At 39.7% G+C, this 26,217-nt stretch overlaps 2 protein-coding genes across 3 annotated transcripts; both read left to right on the plus strand.

Annotated features, from left to right (window-relative positions):
* Positions 1 to 1,176: 1,176 nt before the first annotated feature.
* fsta (follistatin a) lies at positions 1,177 to 7,218 on the plus strand. 2 transcript variants are annotated; one of them, XM_063490018.1, is made up of 6 exons: positions 1,177 to 1,375; positions 2,510 to 2,707; positions 2,880 to 3,098; positions 3,226 to 3,450; positions 4,088 to 4,318; positions 6,098 to 7,218. In XM_063490018.1, the coding sequence occupies exons 1-6, from the start codon at positions 1,285 to 1,287 to the stop codon at positions 6,184 to 6,186; spliced, it is 1,053 nt and encodes a 350-aa protein (XP_063346088.1). In that variant the 5' UTR covers positions 1,177 to 1,284; the 3' UTR covers positions 6,187 to 7,218. The 2 variants fall into 2 exon arrangements, with proteins under 2 accessions (XP_063346088.1, XP_063346089.1); XM_063490019.1 differs by having other exon boundaries at positions 2,510 to 2,701.
* A 754-nt stretch (positions 7,219 to 7,972) lies between these two features.
* Positions 7,973 to 25,854, plus strand: ndufs4 (NADH:ubiquinone oxidoreductase subunit S4). The gene is made up of 5 exons (XM_063489648.1): positions 7,973 to 8,101; positions 10,706 to 10,784; positions 23,833 to 24,005; positions 24,120 to 24,193; positions 25,662 to 25,854. Exons 1-5 carry the CDS (start codon positions 8,019 to 8,021, stop codon positions 25,763 to 25,765), a joined length of 513 nt encoding a protein of 170 aa, XP_063345718.1. The 5' UTR covers positions 7,973 to 8,018; the 3' UTR covers positions 25,766 to 25,854.
* The last annotated feature ends 363 nt before the right edge of the window (positions 25,855 to 26,217 follow it).

The following is a 26,217-nucleotide window of genomic DNA, read 5'->3' on the forward strand; positions in this document are numbered from 1 at the left end:
ACACACACACATCCTGGTCTATATTAAAATCTTACATAAATATAGATTTGATACCAGATATTAGTATCATGGAGATAAACTGTACAGTGAGTGGTATTTAACTGGATACAGACAAAGAGATCACAGTGTCTTCTACCTGACCGTCAGTTAATTAATTTCCTGGTGTCTGGTTCGCACAGCAGACACTTTGCTTTGGAGAGCTGTAACCAGAATTCCGCTGAAGAGGTCGCGCAAGGACTTCTGAAGGAGTTCAGCGTCTGTGAGCGGAGAGCAGTGTGTGTGTGTGTGTGTGTGTGTGTGTGTGTGTGTGTGTGTGTGTGTGTGTGTGTGTGTGTGTGTGTGTGTGTGTGTGTGTGTGTCATTCAGTGAAACGCAACACCCTGCTTCTCTGTCTGAAGCCTCTTCGGAAACAGGTTTGATTATATTTAAAAGCTTGACCCGGGAGAGAAACCCAAACAACTGTCTGTTCTAACATTAGCAGTGCGGCTGCGGACTACTACGAATTCTATTATTGTCTGGGCTCGGATGTGTTCCAAAAGGCAACTCACATCAAAAAGATTTGCTCTTTTGTCTGCAGTTGGTGGGAAAAAATATATCAGTTACCACCAAATAGTAACCTTAATTTGAAGGACTGATGGTATGCCTGGAAAGGCATGCTGGTAGTGGGCCTGTCTGTTCATCACCATCATCATCGTCATCATCATCATCATCATCATTATTATTATTATTATTATTATTATTATTATTATTATTATTATTATATTAAGAGCACATGTCCACGCCATGTGTATAGAGGATGCAAAGCCCATGAGTGCTCTTTTTCCACGAGGAATCACGTGAAAGTGAATAAATGATGTGATAAAAGTATCAAACGGGTTAAAATTAAACTTCGGGAACAGTGTTGATTTCAAAACAACAACAACATTTTTATATCAGCTTATACTTTTTTCCATCTTGCGCTTTCTTTCTCTGCAGAGTGCCTGAGCTCCAAGTATGGTGTTTTCTTTCAAGTATTTTCATATCCTTTAATTATTGCGGCAAAGAGAAAGTTGCTAGTAACGATGTCACCTGATTGGGATTGAAAGAACTTTGGTAAGGAAAGAAAAAAATTTCCCCACCCCCATAGAAGAGGAGACCGCCCACCAGAGACAGTCAACCCGAGACCCCTTATAGATTTAAAGAGAGGCTGCATTCTCAGACTGACACTTATTCAACACTGCCACCTTAAGCAGATTACTTTTGCGCTGCCTGTGTCAAATACGTGGTTCACTTTGCCTCTCCATCATGTTTGGGATGCTGAAACACCACCTTCACCCGGGCATTTTTCTCTTGTTCTTATGGCTTTGTCACCTCATGGAACATCAAAAAGTTCAAGGTAAGCTCTCCTTATCAATTTCCTTTTATTCTCTTTCCCTTTTTTTCTTTTTTCTTTTTTAAAACGTGCACTGCTGTCAGTCACAGAACCCGCGGAGTGTCTTCCACTTGCTGCCACCGAGAAACTTTTCAAAGTTTCTTGATAAAAGTCTTTCTACATCAGGCAGTGATTGCGTAAAGCGTATAGAAAACAGGTGCCCTGTGGGACACTTCAAAGTGAGATTATATGGCAAGTTTTGCAGTCGTCACCATGCGCGCGAACTACTGCCGCCACGCCGTGTTGGTGACAGTCTTTCACAATACCTGAACATATTTTTGCAACTGTATGAGCGTTTAGCATTCCGCGATGTTGTTGTCAATCCTCCAACAAACTTCAGAATATCCACTGTGAGCGTGTTATTTATACATTTCCCGCAAGTAGCCTTTCTGCATTGTGTGCAAAAACAGTTGCAGTTTTATACCTATGCAGGCTTTTGCACCCATCATTCATGGTTTCGGGGGACATATTTCAATTCAGCATAAGAAACACACTGTCTCATGAAGATTTAAAAAAAAATGTGTTTGTGTCTTTGTCGGTTTAAACATGCTGTTACTGTCTGGGGGAAGTAATATTTTTTGGCATGTAACTGGAAAAACTGTTATGTATCACATTTTAATATCTCTGAAATAAACTTTACATTGCTTTGTTAATACGTAAGTCATTGTCTGGTTGCTGTCTGGGATAACGTAGTGAGTGAGGCGTTGGAGACGGTAGTGTGTGTAGCCTTGTTACCTAAAAACCGTGGTTTTCTAAAGGAGAAAGATTGGCTGCTATTTAACGCTGTCTAGACGCTCCCGTTTCTGTCCAGTGATAGCAAGCAGACACTGGGAATAAAAGACGACCCCCCTCCGAAGATTCTTCTTACTTTTTTGGTTATGGCTGCATTGTAAGGGCTGTCAGTCACAGTTGGGATAGGCAAGTGTTAACAGTCTCGCAAAAAAAAAAAAAAAATCAGACAAAATACTGTCGGGAGGGCGAAAAGGGAGGGAGGGAGCGTCTCGGATAATACGGCTGCGTGTGTATATTGAGTCTGGGTCAGCGGGTTTTTAGACGTCCAACATGCGGCATTCGAGCTTTTTTGTTTTTTGTCTACAGCTGGGAACTGTTGGTTGCAGCAGGGGAAAAACGGGAGGTGCCAGGTGCTCTACATGCCCGGGATGAGCAGGGAGGAGTGCTGTCGGAGTGGAAGACTGGGGACGTCCTGGACCGAGGAGGACGTCCCCAACAGCACGCTCTTTAGGTGGATGATCTTCAATGGCGGAGCTCCCAATTGCATACCTTGCAAAGGTGGAGGTGCACTCATTTCCCTTCGTTTTCTCACATTACATGTAATCACTCATTTTGGTTAATGAATTAAACTGGTGTTCTGGTTTGCGTAATTGTCCCATTACTTTACGCGCCAGAATACACACCAGGGGGGAAAAAATCCTCATTAGCATCACATAACACAGAGCTTTTGTTTTAGAAACCTGCGACAATGTTGACTGTGGGCCCGGAAAGAGGTGCAAGTTGAACCGAAGAAGCAAGCCGCGCTGCGTGTGCGCACCAGACTGCTCCAACATCACCTGGAAAGGACCTGTCTGCGGCTCTGATGGAAAGACCTACAAAGACGAATGCGCACTGCTAAAAGCTAAATGCAAAGGTCATCCCGATCTGGACGTACAGTACCAGGGCAAATGCAAGAGTAAGTAAATGTAACTGTCACCACATTTCTGAAAGCTGAGCGAGCCAGAAAGAATCCGTCGCTTTCTTGTATTTCTTGCATTTCGTGTCATTTTCACACAACTCTCCCAATGTCTTTGTTTCGCCAGAAACGTGCCGTGACGTCTTGTGCCCCGGCAGCTCCACATGCGTCGTAGACCAGACCAACAACGCGTATTGTGTGACGTGTAATCGGATTTGCCCCGAGGTGACGTCGCCCGAGCAATACCTGTGTGGAAACGATGGGATCATCTATGCCAGCGCGTGTCACCTGAGAAGAGCTACCTGTCTCCTCGGCAGGTCTATTGGAGTGGCATATGAGGGAAAATGCATCAGTAAGTCTGCAGCTACACGCATGAAAGCGTGAGACTTTACTCCCCGAGAGAGAGAGAGAGAGAGAGAGAGAGAGAGAGAGAGAGAGAGAGAGAGAGAGAGGGAGAGAGAGAGGTGCAGCAGTCACCGACTCTGAAAACTGTTTGAGTACATTTTCTTTCTGGCCAGCTCTGCAGTAATTCACTGCTCATTTTTGCCAACATTCCAGTGAGGAGGGGGTCTTAGAGAGAATGTGTGTTTGGTAGTTGCTTGTGTTTGCTCAAGAAATGATAGACATCTTATTATTTCCTGATGTTGGCAGCACTTTCCCATTTGGGAAAGAGGGAATGAGAGGGGGAGGGAGATGGAGGAAAACAGGGGAGTGCTGGGGGCCATGAAGACATGCTTCAAGCTTTGAGTCAGATTGATTCTTACACAGATAGTAGTCAATTTCAGTCTTGTAGTCTTTAAAAGGCTAATTAAAAACAAAGCTTTCTGTTCCACACCACGAGGCCTTATCCCGTAAAGCAGGATTTAGTTTTTATTCTCTCTAATTCTCTAAAAAACTAGGTAGTCATCTGATCCTGCTTGAAAAACATTCATGATAATCCATCTAATCAAAGATTTCCTCTCTTCTTATTTCCTTCTCTCTTCTCCCAGAGGCCAAGTCATGTGAGGATATCCAGTGCAGCGCGGGGAAGAAGTGTCTGTGGGATGCTCGGATGGGCCGAGGCCGTTGCTCATTGTGCGATGAGTCCTGTCCGGAGAGTAGGACAGATGAGGCTGTGTGTGCCAGCGACAACACCACATATCCCAGTGAATGTGCCATGAAGCAAGCTGCTTGCTCAATGGGGGTGCTGCTTGAAGTCAAACACTTAGGATCTTGCAACTGTAAGTAAATTACAAAAGCAAAATATAAAAAGAAAAGAAAGAAACAAAATCCTCCCCTCCTTCTCTGAGCAAAAGACAATATTCTATGTTGCTTTCCCAACAAAAACCTCCCATGAAATTGCCCCCCACCTTCCACCTACCCTGATTTTCCCTGAGCTCCCACCCCGGCCACATCACCAACCACAGCTTAAGCAAGCAGAAAAGACTTGGGGAATGGAAGAACTTGCATGACATTGTCCTCGTTGCTGGCTTTTGTTCTCGCGTTGTTTTTTTGTTTAATTTTCGTTTTGTTTTCACATTTTCCCAATTCTGCAAATCCTGCTAACAGAAAGATGCGCGAAAAACTTATATCAGCAAACTGTTTGCAGTGGATCTATACTTTCTGAGAAAATAGGTGTGTCTATGGTCATGCTAGTGACCTGCGGGAGCAGGTTGCCTTAAATCCCATGCAGTATTTTTTTCAGTCATTAATGGTTTAATGTCCAAATCTTTACAGCTTGTAAATTCCATGGTCACATTGTTAATTCCCTGGAAATGGTCTATTTTTTTTATTTTTTATTTTATTTTTGGCTATAATCAATTTATTCAAAATGCACTGACTCTTGTGACATAAACCACACTGCCAACAGGTCGGTTAAAAAAAGAATATGTTTAAACAGACGTATGACGTGCATAAGGTGATTGTAACATTGGTACCATTGATAACAATGATGGATTTGTACACTAAGATTCATGTAAACTGCCTGTCATAGACCAGTGTGAGCCATTTATAAACCCACAAATCTCCAGACAAAATACTACATTTAACAACAGCTTTGAGGTAGTTTCAAATTGACATTCCAAATTTCTATTTAGAAGGTTGTTTGTTTGTTTTTCCTAACTGGCTTAATATAATGTGATTAAGGTTTGCAATGAAGTCCAAGGGACCAACTTTATGATCACCTCATGGGCTAAAAGTCATAATTTACAGTGTGCAGATTGAGCATAAGCTTGTAGATCCACGCTCCCTTACTTCCCATCCCATCATCAGAAAAACGTTTATTAGCTAACTCATTCATACCGCTTCCAGTGACTGTGTCGTATATCAAAAATCCTTTTGGATTAATGAGGGACTACCTGTGTTTTCATGTATCGTTGCCCTTGTGCTTGCTTGTGTGCTTTTTTATGTGTCCAATGTAAATCTCTTGTGTAAAAAGAAAAAGAATATACCTCAGAACTGTGCTAACGATCTCTGACCTGCTTGCTAAGGTCAGGCTGTGACACAGAGTCCTCCCTCCCTGTTCGTTTGAGCCAGAAGCTAAAATATTAGTAATTAGAGAAAAGAAACTATAGCAAGTCCAAGAACACAAGAGCACTTTTCTGTGTTATGTGTGTCTGCTTTCAGGAATCTGCTCAAAAGAGACCTGAGCCACTGGAACCATCAGCCCCAGTGCCCCTAAACCCGCTTCCCATCCTCCCCCTAACCCACCTTGTGACCTTCCCCTAACCTCCAACTTGCCGATCCTTTCCATTGTCGCTCCTTTTTCTCATGTTGCAGCCCTGACTTGCTCGATTATGTAAATGGACATTGTATAATTAATTGGGGATGCCACAGCAACTGCTGCTGCCAAGTCACACAGACTCTTCCTCACACAAACATAATCATATACACAAAAGAAAGAAACAGAAAGGAGGCTGTGTGCCAGTGGCTTAATTGTGAGATTTATTTTTTTGACAGTGATATTCTGCGCTGTTGTGGTCCATATTCATACAACAGCTACCATATATTCTCCCATATAGCCATTACAGAAGACCAGGAGGAGGATGAGGAAGATGAGGACTCAGACTACATGGCCTATGTCCATTTATCTTCTATACTGGATGGATAGGCTCACATCACTAGGGGAACAGTCCTAGGGCAAGGAATCATGTCCATACTGTATATTATGTGTATGCTTATTTATTTTTTAAAGAAAAAGGAAGTATACATATAGTTCAGTCTGCTAGATGTTTATTTATACTTTTTGTGTTTTATAAATTATACATTTACATTGTCAGGCTATCACCTACCATGATATATTGTGTTACCACTCATTTCCCTTTTTTTGTTGTTGTCCCTTTTACTTTCTTTTTTTATCATGAAGAAATATATTTGTCCAAAGAAAAGCAGTGTTATTTATTTTTCATGGTACCGTGTAAGTATAAGTCCTCTTCAAGCTGTAAATTGCATTCCCTGAGCTGTAAAAAATCTGCTTGTTTCTGTCAAATCTCTATCACAGATGTTTATGTCACACATACATAAATGCATGTTTAGGCTGTGTGTTTATTTATTGGGAAATATATCAATCATTTTATGTACAGAAGTGTGTCTGGTTTGTTTACAACTATAATTACTGACCAAAGGGATTCTCTCAATGGTTTTGCAAAAGAGCACTGTAAATGGTGCAACACAGCAGTGATGGAATAGAAAAGAAAAAAAGAGCCATTTAGTTTTTTCTTTTCTTAGTTTTAAGTTTCCTTCAGTTTTAGCCCTTTAGGTTTGTTTCCACATGGAGACTGTAGACATAATTAAATATAGCTTTTATTTTGTCTCACTACATTAGAGGTAAGTTTGGGCGATACTTGATTACTTTGGAAACAATGTGCCATTAACATTTGTGAGCTGTCTTCTTGCCAATGTACTCCGTACTGCTCTCACAGAGCTACACTAGGACTAACATACTGCAATACTCTACACTATATCTGACTTCTTCACTTTGTTTCTTTTTATTTGTTTTTTTTTCTCCTCAGAATGCATTTTTTTTATTTTCAAACATCACAAGAGAAATACAAAATTCTGTTATGAATATATAGTTTTGTATTTTTTATGTAAATGTCATATGTACATACAAAGTTTGATGGTATTTGTACAGATATGAAGAGTGAATCAATAAAAGGTTTTTTTCCTTATACTTTTATCTGACTCTGGTGGATTATTTATTAGTGAAAAACATATGTCTAAATCTATCATAGCTTCAATGCAAGCATTTACTTTAAAGGAATAAAAGACTGGACATCAATCAGATCAAATTAAACCATACCTTTTATAGGCTTAGTCTATTTTGATGGCCATCACTTCACGTCATTGTCATGAGATATTTTATTCATTTGGACTGGCTAAAAACTTGAGCTATAAACAATTTCTAAACTTAAAAATGATTTGCTAAAAATGTATATTCCTACATATACCTTTACCCAGGGGATTTTATCTGCATTTCCTGTTACTGAATGTTCCAAAAACCACGTTGTGAATATACAAATGAATTTACATGGTGTACTACACAATATTGATATTGTGCAATACACAATGTAAAGTATATACATGTATTAAACATATGTTTTAAGAAACAAATTGCTCCGTTTTTTTAAGCTGTCATCAGACAAAGCATTAGAAAACGGGCAGAAAAAAGACAAACATATAAACTTCAGTGAGTAGAAATGAAGCACAAGCAAATTGAAATTCTTCTCAGCGTGCGGGGTTTCCTTCTATTTACACCAAAATAATTGTTCTTTGTTATATAAGAGAGCACTGGCGTAAGTAGATGTCTGGGCGTCCCTTGGTGTGCTATGTGACACATCCAAAAATTCGGTTGGCAAAGTCCTTCATGTACCAGCTGTCTCCGCCACCCGCGCGTACTGTTTGTTCCTTTGCGGTTACCGTACGTCATCGTTGACAACAATCATGGCGTCCTCAATGTCACTACTCGGATTGGGACGTTTGTCTGCTTTTAATGCAGCTTCTAAAATGTTCTTGAATCCTATCAGGTAATTTCATATTAATTGTTTATCAGGTTTCTGTTCGCACTTGATACTCTGAGCTGAGTTTGTTTGAATTATTTAACTCCCAAGTCGACTACAGCACAGAAGCCGTGTGTCTGTTAGCTTGTCAGCGGCAGAGCACTTTAATGAAGATTTTTCTTTTTTTCTTTTCAAAATAGAGGTTTCTCACCTAATGTGGAAGACTTTATACACTAAACAACGTCAGCGCCTGCACGCTTTTATCTTGTAGTACACTGGGCTTGTAGATAATGTCAGTGTCCTTACAGCACCCGCTTGCCAAGCTAATTGGCTAATGCTAGGGCGAGCTAGAAATCAGTTTAAAAGCTAACACAATTAAATGGTGCTCACTGGTCTGCACAGCACGTGCTACATACCAGACCGAGACAACTTTATTAAATAAGTGACTCAGCCGACAGTTAACCTAACAGTCAGCTGTAGGGAGCCTGAAGCCAACAATTAGCATGAAAGTAATTCACTGCTATTGATAGAATACAGTGCTTCTCTCGCAGTAACAAATCTGTCAGTTATAGTTTGAGGTATTCATTAAGTATACGCAAAGTGCAGATTATATTTGCTTATTTGTAGCCACCAGACCCCAACGATACTAACACAAAGAAAAGTTACCTGTGTTTGTGGAAGGATTTTAAACAAACTGACCCCCGTGCTGCTCCACTAAGTGTTTTTTGCCACTTTTTACCACACTGTTATTTGCCACAGTTAGTGGGTTTTGTGACACTTTAAAAGTGTACCTCCATATCTTAAAGCGATACTTAAATACAACAATATTTTCCGCATTCATATTTCCGGTCAGAAAGGGCAGTTAAGTGCCATGGTCGCTAATTGATGGCTTGCCTGGCAGTCATCAGCATTTGTTTTTAACCATTTCCTACAATTCTTCCTCTAAAATCTTGAACGAGAAAGAGAGGAGGCTGAGCCGGAAGTGGCAGTTGAAGATGTTGACGATCTTTAAATTAAATCTCCCTTTAGCTGAAAGAAGAAGTTATAAAGACTTTCAGCTGTTCCTCACATTTTGTTTTTTAACATTTAGTCAGAGCAGAATTGATGTTGCACAACTGATAACAATTCATCATTGTCACTGATAAATGCCATTGGATTTTTCCATCATCAGAAATGATTCTGTAAGCTGTTACAACAGTTGTATTCACAGTTACTGCCTCCTTTGGGAGTTTTTAAAGAGAGAAATAATACGATGCATGCTTTTACAACTTTTATTATTCACACAATGGCATTATGTGCAGTGCATTAGCTGAGGTTATTAATAGATACCAGATTAGAATATGTAGTGTTACCATGTTGAAAATGAAATAAGAAATTTATTTTGTGTTATAGAGTCTGGAAAGATGGAGATGATAAGAAATCATTGACTTGCACAGTATTTTGTTGGCAAAATCTGAAGTAATCTAAAAGCCAGATCAGTGATTGGACAAATCACAGTATTTCCTCAGCCATGTTGATGAGGAAGCGTCCTATTACCCCAAGAAACTGACAGGGATAACAGTTAAATGAAAGCCAAAGGGCGAAAAGGAAAAAGCAAATGTATTCCCAGTCATCTATGCTGTGTTTTTCAGTCATTGATGGGTTTTGCTACTTTTGTCTCCCCTGCTCTCAGTTTCACCATGATTGTGTGGTTTGTTTGTTGGGTTTTTTTGTTTTGTTTTTTTTGTTGTTGTTTAAATGTGTGATTTCTGTGTGTGGGAAGGGAAATGGTTTTACACACAGAGCTGAGCACACAGTTAAACAGATTCAGAGGTGAAGTGGGTGGATGAGGTAAAAAAAGGGGAAAAAATGCCTTTTACCATGCATTAAAAAGTGTTAAATATTTAAAATCTGAAATCTAAAACAATGGGAGAACTACTCTGTTTCATTCTTAAACCAGTTTTGGGTTTTATTTACAGACACATGATATACATTCTTATTTAAATGGTCAGAAATCAAAGGAAAGTGCACAGATTTTGGTTAAATAAGGTATAAGAATCATTGCTTTATCTGTATGTTGTCATCGCGAATACTGCCATGTGTAGTTACTCCCCAAAGCTCCTTCAATGCCAGGAAAAATGCAGAGTAGGACTTTATTCATGTGATTAAGCTGTGCAATGATTACACCTGAAACTATATTCGTCTTTTTTTTTTTAAATCAGTTTTTATTGAAAAAATCAGACCTGAGACTTGTAGTGAAATCTTAACATTCATTTGAAATAAATACAAAATTATGAATATATGGAACGTGCCATTCTGTGATGGCACGTTGCCGTTTTGTGATGGGGCACGGCTGCACTTTGACAAAGAGCTTCACAGTCCTCGCCTGACAGTTGACCACAGCCAACATTAAGCACGTCCTGTCATTAGGATGAGAGCGAGAGTCTGCCAGAGATTCACCAGACAGAACTAATAAGTGGCGGGGGGGATTCCCTCCTTGTCGCTTCCTTTTCACTGTACTCCCATCCCACCGCCTCCTCCAAGATCGTCAGCATTTCCAGAGCTTAACTTGTTTGTGTAATTTCTTTGTCACTTGTGTACTTTTGGTGCTTTGTGCTTAGCTTGTAATCACAATTTAATTTTTTTTCCCAGGTCTACAAGCACATCAACACTGAGACTGGCAGAGAAACCAGGACAAGACACACAGCTTATTACAGTTGATGAGAAATTGGTAAGAATTCATCCCTGCTCAATCTGAGTTGTACATTGGTGTTTGTCTGATCTTCTGTCTTCCAATTACTCTGCTGGAAAAAAAACTGTTAAAAAACTTTGTCATCTGCTGCCAAACTGAACTTGTCCCAGACAGTAGGCTTTTGTAACAATATGACAGTGATGACGAATATCATCATTTGTAGTTCTGTTCACAGCTCTGATTATTCCTATCCTCACAGTCCTCCTAGGTTTAAATGCCAGTTCATGAAAGAAGTGACTACAACTATTTGAATGGCTGAGGAAATAGAATTTTTTCTAACAGGAGAAGTGGAGTAATATTCACGCACTGTAATGCAGTTATCTTCACTCAGTCCATTTACAATGTATAGTTTTGGGGGGGGGGGTTACATTATGAATGCCCCAATGATATAAATGTGGATACAGTAAATCATAAAAATACCTCACAGAATAGTGCAAAATTATTTTGTTAATGATAACAAAAACTATAGTCTCGGGTGCTTTTAAATACTCAGTCAAAAGATGGAGGGCACTATAGTAAAGTATTGCCATACCATGTGCAGTATGTGTTTTATGTCAGCTTCCCTGCCAGTACCTCCCTGCTTGAACATTTGCCTGGGTCAGTAGTGACTGAATACTGTGATCATTAACAGTAACACATGATTTCTTTTGCTCTTTCTGAAGTTTCACAGATTCGTCACTTGTTTGAGGGCTCTTTGTTTGGCATCAACAATTATCAGCTGCTTTGCATGATAGTTTTATTGCCTCTCTTGACAGAACTATTTCATAATGCTTGGTTTGTGCTACTCTTTCAATGTAAATTTAGAACAGACAGGCCCGAGTCAGCCTGTTCTGTTGGTAGCATATGCCCAACAAAATGATTTTGTCCAGACTTGTTGACTTCATCTACTCTGCCTTCATTCAGTAAAGTATGCAGCTGCATTAGGATACCTCCTAATGCAGCTGGGTGATAACAGAATTTTCTAAATCAATGCAGCAGAACGGTAAATGTTGTTTTCTGTGTCATACATTGACCTGCAAAGTAGGCAGTGTTATGTGCCTGTAGTGCCCAATGCTGGTTTGGGACATTTGCTGAAGTCGCTGCAAACAGTTTATCAGGACTTTTCACAGCGCTTTCTGTAACCACAAAAAGCTTCATGGAGTGGTATATTCCAAATTAGAATTTGATGTTTACACATGCACACACGAAACCAGGTTACGGGGGAGGGAAGTAATGTGTTTAAAGCTGTGCTAGAAACAGTTTAGCAGCACATCTGTGGTGCAACCTCTTTGAATTTGGATTGTTAGTCAGGCAAATTAAGAAAATTCATCAGGGTTAGCTTGGGCAAATGGTGAAGTCTGTTTTTGTTTTTTGTTTGTTTGGGGTTTTTTGTAGTTTTTAAGATCGATGAAAATGGATTTCTGGTTACACATATACACAAGGGCAAGAAAATGTCTTCTGACATTTAGGATTTCTCAAATCTCTTATCATTTCTGTCTACAGTTTCTGGCCTAGTTTCTGACTTGTGTAATCTCTATGAAAGCAATTTCAGAAAGCCAACTTTCAATGTGATTACTTAAAGATGCTGAAAGATTAAATCCCTATGAAGCCCTGTTCTTCGCTTTTCTTCTTTTACATGGTGTCTATGACTGGTCTGTTTTGGGCGCACACTGTTGCTCCAAAAGAACTGTTCCGTTTAAATCAAGCCCCAGTCAGAGAGAAGCTAGTTGACCAGGCAACGGTTACTTTACTGAATTACTTTTTCTAGGATGTGGTATAGCTCTGTTTCACTTTAGTCTTCTTTTTTTTTTAGCATTAAGTGCTGAACTATAGTCTAAACAGTGATAACCAAGCATTTGAAGTGGTTAACAACGCACCAACTGTACAAAACAAAGACTGATCTTTGACATTACTGCTTTGTCATAGAAAGTTGAATTAGAAGGTTACGGAGAAAGAGGGAGTTTGGGGAGAATGTGGGAGTCTGTTGTGGACTTGTTTTGGGGCGGGGGAGCAGTATGGGCAGCGTCAGTGTGCTTTTGTCCCAGACCAAAGCTGGCCATACTGGCAGACAAACCTTTGGCTGGGCGGAGTGTCTGTCTCTGTCCTCTCAGTAGGGGCCACAGAGAGGCACAGCAGAGGAGAGGAAAAAAAGGGCCTCTAAAAAATGTGTGTGTGTGTGTGTGTGTGTGTTGGGGGGGTGAAAGAAAAGAAACTAGCATGGAAAAAAGTTTGTGAGACACCCTGAGACTCACGAAAAAGACAGTGGCCACTTCAGTGTTGTTGGCCACAGAGGTTCCTTTGTAGCATGCTGTTACTGGCGACGAGGGGAAGTACTCTAATGTTCACCCAGACAGGCCGAAAAGAGAGGCCCTCAGCTGTTTACAGTACAGTGGCCTCCGTCTCACGTGGTAGAGGGCATTGAGAGCACTCTCCCTTTTGGGCATTCAGCGTATGTCAGCACGCTAGTCATTCATCAGGCTGTCAATAAGTGTGAATTGCTTTCTGGTTTGACCAATCAAAGAAAGATCTCGATCCACTGAGAGGTTATTCAGGGTTTGCACGCCGTCTCTCTCGACCAGCCTGAGGAGAAAGTGGAGTGCTGCTCGTCGCGTAGTGAACATTTCTGAATAACCTCTTTCAGATGATATTGCATTTTGGCCTGGGCAAATGATATTTTGAATTCACTCCAAAAACTCTGCATGAACATTTGTCTGATACTCATTATCTTGTCCTTAGTTCTCGTGTGTCCAGAAAATGCAGACTTTACAAGAACATAGATCTCTACATTGTGTTTGGCCATCTCCATTACAGACGAATTTAGAATCTCCTGCTGGGTCAAAAATCAGGGAAAAGGACATTTAAAGTGATTTGGACTGCAGACAGAAAAAAAGTTTTAAATACTGATTAGTCACAGAAAGTTTTTATACTGACAGGGAGAAGTCCAACTGCTTTTCTGAAACTGCCTTTCTAAGTGTCATTCACTAAAATTGCGTGGTTTTTTTTTTCAAGTTAAGAGTAATTGTAAAAAAAAAAAGTATGACAATCTGCTTCTGTTGTTCATCTTATATGACAATAAGTAAAGTAGCTGTGGGTTTTAAACTGCTGACCAAGCAAAACAAACAATTTAATAGTGCCACGTGTGAGGGTTTTGAAGAGTAAAAGATGAACTGATTAAAACTGTTTGAGAATCTGGCTGTTTCCTGGCTGAAATTGGGCCTTTGGCATACATGGAGGTAAGCATGGTCAGTGCGTATATAGTTAGAGCTACTTGATTTAGGCAAAAAAAAACCACCTATTATGGTCATTCAAATTTTAGACTTGAGAAAAAACAAAATCAAAAGATTTATTGAGTATAAAAAAGTGCATTTTATTACACTAGATGTATGGGAGGGGGGAAAAAAAGAATCAAGCAAGAGCATAATCTTGAAACAGTATTTGCGTTTTCTTTTTTCTTTCTTTTTTTGCTTAAATAGTAATTGAAAGCTAAATTTGTAATTGAAATAGCATTTTGATATGTTACAGAGCCTTACTTACAGTGAAGTCGTTGCAGAGGAGATGATTTTGATTTTAGGGTTGACTATAAACTTCTTTAGGAGGTGCCAAAAATTGGTAGGTTTTGTAGGATTTGAGTGTTTTCACCTCTTTCCCCACATTTAAAGCTTTAAATTTGACTTTTATGAGCAAAATTTCTGGGCCATTGGCTGATTTTCAGAAATGATGCCAAAGAAAAGGACGTGCGTGATGGTCCACCAGTGCCCGTAGCTGTTCCCCGGCGTGCCCATGCCGACCTGCTTTTGTTTGTAATTACTGTTTGATTAAGCATGCTGGGCAGCTCCCAGTGTACGACTGGCTGGCCAGTGATACACAGCTTTACACGGAATGTCTACGACCGCAGTCAATTAGAGTCAGGCCTTTTTGCTTTACTCTCTGGCCCTTTGCAGAAACAACTGTGGTTATAATCATAACAGCTGCTTCAATATGCAATACAATATCTCTCACTAACTCTTGAGTCTTGCAAACAGAACGTTTACTTCTCCTTCAGCTGTGGCCAAACGTGCTCTCTCTGTCCACATAAAGGCAACACCATAATCTTAAAGCGCTTGTGAAGCCTTGTTATAGAGTTCTCTAAAGGCACTAGGGTTTTATGAGCCAGAGAAGGACAGTTATTAGACCGTGGGGAATTGAGTGAAAAGGCAGAACGACGACAGCAAGAGGAGAGTGTAGGTATGCTCACTCGATGCTTGGCATGTTTACGTTTGATAAGTTTTTGATTTCTTTATTTATTTATATAATTTAGAGAACAGCATTTGCTTGGCAAGATGTGACATCACATCTGGCTAAAAGATGTGGGGTTCCATTGCGGTAAGGTAGTTGAGTCTAAAAGCCTGTTGTCGGTTGTTTTTAAAGACAGAAATTGAAATCAGATTGAACGATCTTGTGGTTGAAACGTTAGGATTTATTTTTGCTGTCAGACTCCCTGATACAAAATAATTGTTTTGCAAGTGTGTGGGGGTGTGGGGGGGGGACAAAAAACTAAAACCCACAAAAACTGCCATTCTAGCTATGAGGACATTGAGCACCACCACTTTAAGTCTGCAGTACAGGCGTGAATATCCTCTGTCGAGCCTCAGAGACAGAGTGACCTACAGTGGAGCAGGCCACATTCACCACCCCATCAACCCGCTTTTCACTCCCTTCCCTCCTCTTCCAGCCTTCCTCCTTCCTTTGCACATAGACAATTTAAGTATCTGTTTTGTCTGGTTGCCCTCTTACATGGCGCACTTGTGCGAAAAAAAAAATCTCTGCTCAAGTTTGAAGTAGTGGCTGAGAGGATGTTGGTCTTTGATGAATGGCAGACAAGAGGTTTTATTATGTATCATCAACTAAATAGTATTTCATTCATTAGCACTCTCTTCCATAGACTAACTCTCTGAAGAGGACTCCTCAGCTGGGGAGTTTTAGGAAGTGTCCAACTGCTAAGTGTTGTGTTTGCAGATTGGATGAAAAAGGATTGCTACTTCTGTTTGACAACACTTCAATTTATTCATTAGTTGTAAGCTACCAGCTCTTTTTGTAATTATGCAAGCTGCTTTTGGTATTCATAAAATGTGAGATGCCAGACGATTAACCCCCCCCCCCAGAGTCAGAGCCTTAACATGCACTAGGAAATAATGCTTAAATAGTGTTGCTCTGTCTTATAGCTTTAAGTAATTGTTTTTTCCTCACAAACTTGTACTCCACTAAGATTTTGAAACTTAAAAAGATACTCACAACTCACAGTAAGATTAAATTGAAACGGGGCAAGTCTTTGCTTGACGCATTTTCATAGTTTGGGTTTATTTATAAATTGTTTTATTATAAAATGACATTTGAGATGCTCAGACAAACAAGTGTGTCTGCATCCAAAATATTCATAAATGACCCCTCCTCTCTCCTCTCTTTACCAGTATGTGTAATGTGAAATACAAGATGACTTTCATATACCAGCTGCTTCTTGTTCTCCAATGTTGAACCACTCCCACACATGAGCAAGCAGCATAATATTTGTTTCTATTAGAGATGCCCCCAGTGTCCAGTCAGTAATTGGCACACTTTTTCCACTTCAAAGACGTCTGAAGGTGGGAACCGGCCGAGGCTGATGAGTGAGGCTCTTGGTCTGGGTGTGGGCTGGACAGTGGGGCGTTAGGGGCGATGTGTTTGGGCTTTCGGCACATGCTGACTCAACATGATTCAGCTTTGGTGACCTTTTGACCCCTCTGGGTGCCAAGTTATAGATTTGGCATACAGGTATACATCCTATGATGAGCTTATTTGTGTGGTGGCAGCCCTGGTGTCTATAAAAATGTGACGGTGACGCTAGAAATGTTCTGCCAGAGCTAGTCATCCTTTGTTTGCTTGTTTGTCTGTTTGCTTGGTTACTGTACTAACTGGAAAATACACTGTGTACTTCAGCTGAGAATTGGAAACCTTAACAAGTCTAAAAAACAGCACGCCAGTAGTAATGTTTAGGTAATGTGAGCAGGGCTGTTTAGGGGAACAGACATTAACCAGTTAACCACAACATTAAGACCAGGACAGGTGAAGTGAATAACAGCGATTATCTCATTGCACTGCAATGTTCTGCTGGGGAAACTTTGGTCCTGGCATTCTTGTGGTTCCATCTTAGCTGCATTAAACATGACAAAAAGCCCAAAGTGCTGACCTGTCCTCCAAACTTCCCAAACTTGCCAGTACAGTTGAGGAGCCACAGGGTAGTGACCAGAGAGCACAGAGTGTAAAAGCACAACACCATCAAACTTGATCATTTGATACCAGCAGCTCCACGTTATTGTTGGCAGTTAGAAATTTGGAAACGCTGAGTATGTTGAATGCTCATTTATGGATGATTCATAGGTCAGTGTCCAATGTTAACAAAGACCTGACTGAAATTGATTGAAAAAGGAACCAATGTCCAAAGGAAAACTTTAAAGACTTCAGAAAACCTGGACAACTTTTGCTCAGGATTACTTTGAAAAATGACTCCTTGGAAGATAAATTGAAAGAAGAGTACTGTATATGCCAGCAGAAGAGTGCTGAATAATGTTTATATATGAGCTGAACAGGTAAAAAAGTATCATGGCTCATGCAAAACAACCCAGCTACAACTGCAGCCCTGTGGGGGTCACGTAAGGCCATATATGCTACTGGCCTTATTGTACTCTGGCTGAAACCCTGAAATCAATAATCGTCCTCTGTATCCATCCTGTTCTCCGCGTTTTCTCACCTATCTGGTTTATTGGAGAGCTGATCATTCTCATACCTGATAACCAAGTCGTCCTGGATCATGGAACAGATGTGGCATTCCTTTATTTTATATTTAAATAAATATTTTTTTAGTAACTAGTGGGAGTATCCAGTGATTAAGTGAAAAGACAGGGGCAATTAGTTCACTGAGTGATTAAACAGAAGGTCTTTATATGCACCTGTTTTTAATTCTTTGCCAAACCTGGGTACTCTGCAGCATAAAGAGCTATTCTGTGTTCCAAGCAGTGGATATTTTCATCAAAATGGAATTAGATGAATAAAATAAATCATAAAATTTATGATTTATATTGCTTTACTTGGACATTTTCTCAAACATTCTTCACAAACTGATTTCAGTATTCTTTCTCTTTTTTCTTTTTTTTCTTTTTTTTTTTTAAATCTTTTTGGCAAACCACTTTTTAGGGTAAAATACATTTGATCTCTTTCATTACCTTTTCAGGAATGCAATGTATACCACAAAAATCCTTAAACCTTTATTGTGTTTGGATTAGATCTGCAGATAATATCAGGAATAATATGAAAAACACATTTTATATCGCAGAGCAGGCAAAGGTGGGTTTAATATCCCTTTGTATAAACTGTGGGAAATGAACTGCAGGAAATGTAGACATTCACCTGCAAATCATCTGAAGCTGACAAGATCGGTTAAACAATATGGGAAGAGTGGAGGCTGGAAGAACACTTAGAGAAACAGACATCCACACCCGGCATCTTGACTTCTTCAGCAATTAAAATAGGCCATAGTTTTTGTCTTCATTGGCAACTGGTTTCTATATTTGGAAAAATAACTGAGCCGGATTGAAGATGGCTTTGAGAATAGAGCTGTCATCTCAGCATGCCAGGTTTAAAGACTTTGATGCAGTTATACCAGTCGTTGCAAGTCAGTTTACGGGAAGAAACATCTTTGATTGGTGTACAAGCTTCTTGAATATAGATATTTAATGCATAAACACACATCCCTGTATATTAGTTTTGAAGGTGAACTCTGTGTTTCTTGAAGCTAAAATAAAAGAACTAACACCATAATAATTCTCCAAAGTTTTTACGTACTGCTTCTATAAATTATGCACTACTATGCAGGCTGCTGATATATGATAAACCTTCAAACTCAAGTATCTGTTGTCCAAACTGGACTTCCAGGTGCACATTTTGTTCTGGTTCATCTCCTTCAAACATGAACTGATCATCAATGACCAAAGAAGGAGATGAAAATAAATGGAAATTAGACCAGTAGATTCCTATGTCAGGAAGATAAGACATTGCAACTCTTTGTATTAAAATATTCAGTTTTTTGATCACAAGCAACACTGTAGGTTATTTACAACAGGTAAGCCACTTTTGTATTATGACAGTTGAAAGAAATAAGACCCCACTGATATATTTTCAGAAATCTGTCTGGTCTGTTAATCACCTGTCTAGACAACAGTTTATCTAAACCGTGTCAGTCTTGATTGGACCCGAATGAGTAAAGAATCAGGTTTGAGGTTGTTTGAAGGAGTGCTTTTCATATTTTGGGTCAAAGTTGTTCTGCTATCTGCATTTCCTTCTGAGCGACAGCTGTCTGCTCCCCACAGTGTGTGAGTGTTGGGAGAGCCACAAATACAAAAGTGTGTTCATCTATATTTGTGTGCATTTTGATTGATAGTTATTCATTCCCAAGTGTCACACATCTTAAATGTCAACCATCACAACTAATGGCCAAACCTGTACCCTAACCTAAACCTAGTTGTGACTTTAACCCGAAAGCCAAGTCTTCACCCTCAAACAGGCCTTTAAAAGGAGGTGGGCCAGCCAGAAATGTTGTCACTTTGATCTAAAACTCAAACTGATTTCCACAAAGACAGATGGACATTTATTTATGTGTTATGTTTGGTTTCTTGTGATATATGACTTCATTCTCTCATGTTGTTTGGATGAGCAGTTCCCGAGACTGAACAGACAGACACGCACACATTTAGCGAATGTATCCTTAAAGGTGGCCTCGTTTCAAGAGATGAATGATTGCCTGCATGTGTTCGAGCGGACATCAGTAAAGTGTAGCTACATAAATAACCTGGGTTATACTTTCTTTGAATGGATGTTGCACTAATTAATAAAAACAGTACATTTCACAAATGTTTAATTTGGAGGTATTTGGGCATCCAGCTTCCCTCTATAAAACTATTCTTTATCATTTTCTTTTTTTGGTATCTCACCGCTTCCTACAGTTTTTCCACCAGACTTAAGCAGACTGAGATTTCTGTCTTGTTTACACCAAAAATTTCCATCCCAGTTCTCTGTTGGAGAATTAGGGGTACTAGCTTTCAGCATTCTGGTGGGCCCAGTGGCCCCACAGCGACAAGCCCCTGTGCTCTTTATTTGGCACGTAGCCTGGAGGTGTCAGAAATATCGACACGCTTTCACGTGACGGAGATTTTGCCAGCCATTACCCCCCCCCCCTCTTTGTTAAGCCCTGCATTCTGTCTGCCCAGCCAGGTATTGTAGGGTCCCGTTAAGGCCCTGTGAATAGTGTCAAACTTGATAGTTCTCATTTCGCTTCCTGTACATGGCAGAAGAAAAAGTGCCCACCGTGTGGGTTTTCCTTTTGTGACAGTCCTCTCTAGTCTTCCTGGGAACACACCGCATTCCAGCCACAGTCGTTCCTTTTGTGAATCTGGGTATTGTGGGTGAGCTTGTTATGCCGATAACCCTCCAAGCTTTCAGGGTAATGCATGCAAATATCAGAAGTCTAGACTTGTATTTTTGCAAACAATGCCAAATAAGCAAGCAGAGGGTTTTCAGTGATTTGGAAGAGCGTTTGTTTTGACACATTCTCCCTTTTTGTGCTCATCCACACCCAACCTTAGGTTGTGCTACATCTGGAGAAATTATTACAATAGTTTACCATATATGTCACATATTTTTCACAATTACAGTTACATGTAACTACAGTGTGACCTGCTGATTCCAAGAGTGTCATTTCTAATGTGTCTCATAGAGGGACGTAATGGGTTCAATTGCCTAGAACAGACCAGAAATTCCACGTTTTATAAAACTCTGCAAGTTTTTTCTTAATGCTCTCTTTTAGAATAGAGAAATCTTTGGAGCATAGCCTTTTGGAAATTAAAAGTTACAACTTGCAGACATTTTAAAGCATTTTTGATCACCTGCTGGAAAAAAAAGAGGAAAAACCCTTCATCTTATTTTCTTGTTGTTTAACACTGTCTTGTGTGTTATTGTGTCATGAACCATTACCCCCTCTGGGTGAAGAGAACATGTTTTCTTCCTCTTTGTGACAAGAAGGAATTGTTCGGGTTAAGTAGATGGGGCAGCCGGAAATAATTACCAAGCACTTGTGACGGGTTTTTTTCCTCCCCCCCTTTTGTTCGTCTTTTCCCTTTCATTTTAACGATCTTTTCAATGTTCAGATCTTGTTTATGATTGCATGGCAAAAGATGTTTCACTGAAACAAGCAGTAGTTTAGCAGTTGGACCTGTAATTTACTAGGCTTAAATACCATTGGAAGCTCCTTTGCCAAGGGGAAGACGGGCTTTTGTGTGGAGTTCATGCAAAATGACCCCTTTCTACAAATCAACTGGCAGATGACAGACAATGATGAAAATTTGATTCTTTGAAGTTGTAATGGCCATTGAAATGTGTAAAATTCTTGTATTGAAAGGAAAGCTCCCTGGAAAGCCCTCAGTCTTGGGTGGCTGCTGCCTGCGTGCTGGGAGGTTCGTCTGTGTTTTGTCGCCGACTTCCCATTGCTTGTTTGCTAATTCCCTGAAGAATTGGACCAGATCTTTGATAGGAGCTCCAAGGGGCTTCAGTTGCTCAGGAATATGCATTCAGTGCACCCACAGACCCTTCCTCATCCAATTGTCGTGCTGTCCTACTTTATGAAGGTCTGCAACTAATTGAGGATTAGGAATTAATTTCAGAGATTGCCATTATATTTCTTGTTTTAGATTTTACTTTTTTTTGTTCTCTAACTTCACGATTGACCCTTTCACAAAGTGTGCGTACGCCCAATAACCAGTACCACTGCAGACAAAGTCCAGACCTACACAGCAACAAGTACATTAATGCACTTTTTTGTACTTTCTTGGCAATGTATTCATGAAAAAATCAAGCCAAGAGAGATTTGCTATATATACAAGTAATGGTGACTTTTTGTTAATGTCAACATGAGCAAAAATGTTATTAAAAAAAACAAAAAATAAATAGAAAACACAGAACTACCACAAAAAACAAAAACTTGGGAAAAAATAGAATAAAACCCCATCCTACCATAGCTGTAGGAATACACCTTGATTTGTATTATTCAGAGTAATTAAAAAGAAAATTTGAACTATTTAAGGCTCTAATATATACTCTTTACATACATTAAACAACTGTTTGTTGTGGTATTGGTGTAAAAGAGAATGATAGTAAAGGTAATAAAGGCAAATTAGTTATTAATAAAAAACATTAAAAATAGTTATTTTGTTTCTAGTTTGTTTTTGGTTTTTTTACATGTGAAATGTTTTTAAATCTCTTTTCAAATTAACAATATATGTGATGTAATCACAAATTTTGTTACTAATTAACACTAAAATGGTACACATGTATATTTGACTTAGTAACCTATCCAAACCAATGCAGACAGGTTAAAGCTGAGGAAAGATTCAGGGATAGTTGTTCACACTTGTGCTGCCAGTAAGAACCCAAACTTTAGCTTGTTTTATGGCACCTATAAAACGTTTTTTTTTTTTTGTTTTTTTTTTTAAGTATTCACTTCAGACTTTTTTGTGTTTTATTGTTCTTTGACATCAAAGATGTACTGAACCCCCCTTTTCCACCTTAATATTTTACAGTGGGAATAAATCTAAGAGATTGATGTGAAGTACAAAAATATAAAACATGAAACAGTTGATTACATAAGTAACTTTTATGGCCATCAAACATTTTCCTGACCTCTGTTCTCCTGACATTGAGCTCTGAAAACATGTTGCTAAAGTTGTATTTTTATACCTGCAGGCTGACATCAAGTGTTTTCTTTAAGAAAAGCTTACGTTTCGCATGAACTCCTAATGTTCGCAAGGAGAGAAGAAGTCATGAATAATCTAATCAAAGTAGAATACTTCATGTGGACTGCTGGCAACCATAAACGTGTTGTTGTTGGTTTTTTTGTTTGTTTGTTTTTGTTTTTTAATAAATGGAAATTGTTTATTAATTTCTTGTAAATTTGTAATTGCCAGAGTTTTCAGCCTTAGTCACGCAGGCCTAGAGCTCAGTTGGTGACTGCTGGGCAGCAACTGGTAAATAGAGAAAAATGTGTATTCCCCAACTGGTTATGAGTCACTGTGAAATCAATTGTTAAAGCCAAAGTCATGAAGGCCTAGAGGCTGGCCAGTGACCGAGTGGGATCCACGAGGGAAAAGACTGTCTGTGGGAGTTTGCTTGCTGTTGTTGGTGAAATTGTTTGTGAAGCGGTACATGTGATGCACAGATATCTTTCCATTTGCTAACTATTTGCTAAGGTGAAGATTGAAGGGGTTGCAATCTTCACAAAGTAAAAGTTTCACCCTTTAAAACATGGCAGCTGTCCATCTCTCTGTAGCTTTTCCTTTACTCTGTGCAACCTGTCTGCTGGAAGCTTCACAGTCTGTCACCTTCTTAAAAATCAGGCTCTGGTTGTTAAAAGGCACAACTTTTAATGTGAAGATGAACGTTTTGCATTTCCAGTTTGGAAAGTTGCAAGTCAGCATCTGGAATATGCAGAACACCATCAGTAACCAGTGTGATTAGTACTACTGTGTAGTTATAGTAATTGTAATTATTGAATACCAAGAGAAAGTATTTCATTGTATAGCTTGAACTATCACGCAGTTGCCAGTTAACAGTGAAACATCACAGCTGACAATCAGTAGGAAAACCTGGCTAACCAACAGGATTTGCAGCACATTTGTGTTCAGTCATCTCACATCTCCACCAACCAAAACTTGTAAACCACGCTTCTGTTTTTAAGTCAGGGAGTTGTTACACAAGCATGCATGAAAAGGAGCATTTGAGGGGTTGTTTTCACATAGTTTATTACAATTGACTTGCGGAACACAAGTAGTAATAGGTGCGTGACATCAGTTGTAATGCTGGAGAGTTACATGAGGCCACACTTTTTTCACATTAGAAGCACTCTCCTAGTTTAGATTTTTATCCTAGTGTTTCGTTAGTTTATTTACTTTGTTACCTAAAGTTTATTGTGTTTAATTTCTGTGTCCTTTAGGACATCACCACTCTGACTGGAGTCCCAGAGGAGCACATCAAAACTCGTAAGGTTCACATCTTTGTGCCAGCCAGGACAGCCATGCAGTCCGGAGTGAACAGCACCAAAAAGTGGAAGATGGATTTTGACACTAGAGAGCGCTGGGAGAACCCACTGATGGGCTGGTCCTCAACGTGAGAACCTTCCACCTCCACCTCCTGATTCCTACAGCACATAAACTGATGTTATAGAACCTCTGCACACAGTTGTTGAATTTTGGATTCTAATGCCTTGTGTTTCTATTTTAGAGCTGATCCCTTGTCCAACATGGTGCTGTCATTCTCCTCCAAGGAAGATGCCATTGCTTTTGCAGAGAAAAATGGTAAAGAATTTTTCGACCTTTAGTTAAACAATATATCTATTTCATCATTTTAAAAGTGACAAAACACTGTAACAAAGAAATCGAGAAATAAGTCTCACCACTCGATAGTCCTCTACAAACAGGCACATAGATTTTATGATACATACAATCGCCATGTATTGACTCACCAACCACGTAAATAGTTTTTATCTGGATTTTGTCTTTTGTTTCTGGCTGCAAGACAAATAACTCTCAGCAGTGAAGTGAGCAGACTGTTGGACAGGCAGTGGTTCATTTTTACATACTGCTGGTGGTGTTTAGAGTTGTGTTGTCAGTAGTTTTGTGACATTAACCCCATGTATGATGTATCTGGATTTAAAATGGATCAGTGTACACTTTGGTCATGAACAGTTTTAGGGCTTTGTCCATCTACAGCTCATTTCTTCTGGTCTGAATCAGTTGAGTTTGCACGCTTTTAGCCTTTTCTTGTGATTTTAAGGGTTCTTTTCACATAAAAAAACCACAAAATTAACCAGAATGCAAGTGGAAACTTAACAGAGACTTAACATTGATTTTATGGCTAGTTGCTACAGTTTTGTAATCTGCATGTTTCTGGTATTTCTGACCCAGAAAGCAAAGCATACCTGGGCTATGGGAACGCTGCTTGGGTTGGATCCAGGGTTGATCACGTTCTCACCATAAATGAACCACTCTGGAGTTTGTTTGGAACTGGACCGAGGCCACCTCCTCCGAAGGGTCTCGGTGCAGTTTACTGCACCTGAGTGCGTTTACTGTGTTTACATCTGCACAAACGAATCGCACGGAAACGAACCAGAGTTTGATTAAACTGTGCAGGTGTCAAAACAACCTCAGCTACTGCATCTAACACAACTGACCATCCAGAGCGGTAACATCATTATTTCCACAGTCATGTTTGCATATTTTAACATAAATCATTTACAGTATATAGTCATTTATATATCAGTGGATATATAAACTGTCAGGAGAGATGCACCTGTGACCGGATTCTTTCAGGTAACTTTTTTTTTTTTAAGCAAAGATTTGGTGTTCCCAGTTGACCTTTTTAACCAAAAATGGTGATGGTGGTGATCCAAGCACCTGTCTTATACCAGTTAACAAGGTGTGGGCGTCATGACAACTAATAAAACATCAAAGGAATGCTTTTAATGGGCCAACCAGCTCATTAGACAATCGACTACAGCCCTGTTTTAGTAAAACAAAATGAGGTGGTTTTCTGTGGAGCTCTAATCAAGTTCATTTTTGACTCAGAATTGAACCATCTGGGAAAGTTTGTTGAAACCAAGCAAAGGAAACGGGCTTACTCTGTTTATTGCACCGAAGAGATTAGAGCCGTTCTGACTACACACAGCCCGTTGATGTCTACAAAACACCTCATTGTGGTTGGAGCTCGTCCAAAAGGAACATACGTGACGTTATCAGCCCCATCACTTACTCTGTTTTCTTTCAGGTTGGAGCTACGACGTAACAGACAAGAGGACCTCAAAGCCACGGGTGAAATCCTACGGAGCAAACTTCTCCTGGGACAAGAGGACCCGGCGGTCCGCCAAGTAAACTGAAGACGCCCACCTGTTAGGTGCCCTGACCTGCAGCAGACCTGTATCATTGTCAATAAATGCATAATTATATATGAGTAAACCAAACATTTATGTCATAATCGCTTTTTTTCTTCAAACATTCACCTCATTACCGACTACCTAATGTAGTCAATCCAATTAATGAAGTGTTTGCTCTCCAAGTCGAGCTGTGCAACAGCAAAACAAAGGGGAGGGTATTATTACAATCTGAACCTGTTTAAAAACAGGGATAAATATGTCTGTAGGCCAAAAGCAGTGACATTTTTCCTGTGTGAGTGTTTGTTTCCATCCGGTTACCCTGATTGTTTCGATGTTTGGAAAGCTGCACAACTGGAATTTAAATAGGACCTTGCAACATCTGTGCAGCAAAGTCACGTCTTTTACAATCCAAATCCCAAAAAAATGTTAACTATCATCACTTTTTTAATG

Source organism: Pelmatolapia mariae, linkage group LG12, assembly GCF_036321145.2.
Source record: "Pelmatolapia mariae isolate MD_Pm_ZW linkage group LG12, Pm_UMD_F_2, whole genome shotgun sequence".
NCBI classification, from domain to species: domain Eukaryota; kingdom Metazoa; phylum Chordata; class Actinopteri; order Cichliformes; family Cichlidae; genus Pelmatolapia; species Pelmatolapia mariae.

What these genes read in the sequence shown, in the direction of transcription:
- ndufs4 (XM_063489648.1), top strand. Translation starts at nt 8,019, where the DNA reads ATGGCGTCCTCAATGTCACTACTCGGATTGGGACGTTTGTCTGCTTTT. An exon ending in TTACAGTTGATGAGAAATTG is followed by an intron (nt 10,785 to 23,832) that starts GTAAGAATTCAT and finishes TGTGTCCTTTAG; the next exon opens with GACATCACCACTCTGACTGG. An exon ending in TGCTTTTGCAGAGAAAAATG is followed by an intron (nt 24,194 to 25,661) that starts GTAAAGAATTTT and finishes GTTTTCTTTCAG; the next exon opens with GTTGGAGCTACGACGTAACA.
- fsta (XM_063490018.1), top strand. Translation starts at nt 1,285, where the DNA reads ATGTTTGGGATGCTGAAACACCACCTTCACCCGGGCATTTTTCTCTTG. An exon ending in CATACCTTGCAAAGGTGGAG is followed by an intron (nt 2,708 to 2,879) that starts GTGCACTCATTT and finishes CTTTTGTTTTAG; the next exon opens with AAACCTGCGACAATGTTGAC. An exon ending in GTACCAGGGCAAATGCAAGA is followed by an intron (nt 3,099 to 3,225) that starts GTAAGTAAATGT and finishes TTGTTTCGCCAG; the next exon opens with AAACGTGCCGTGACGTCTTG.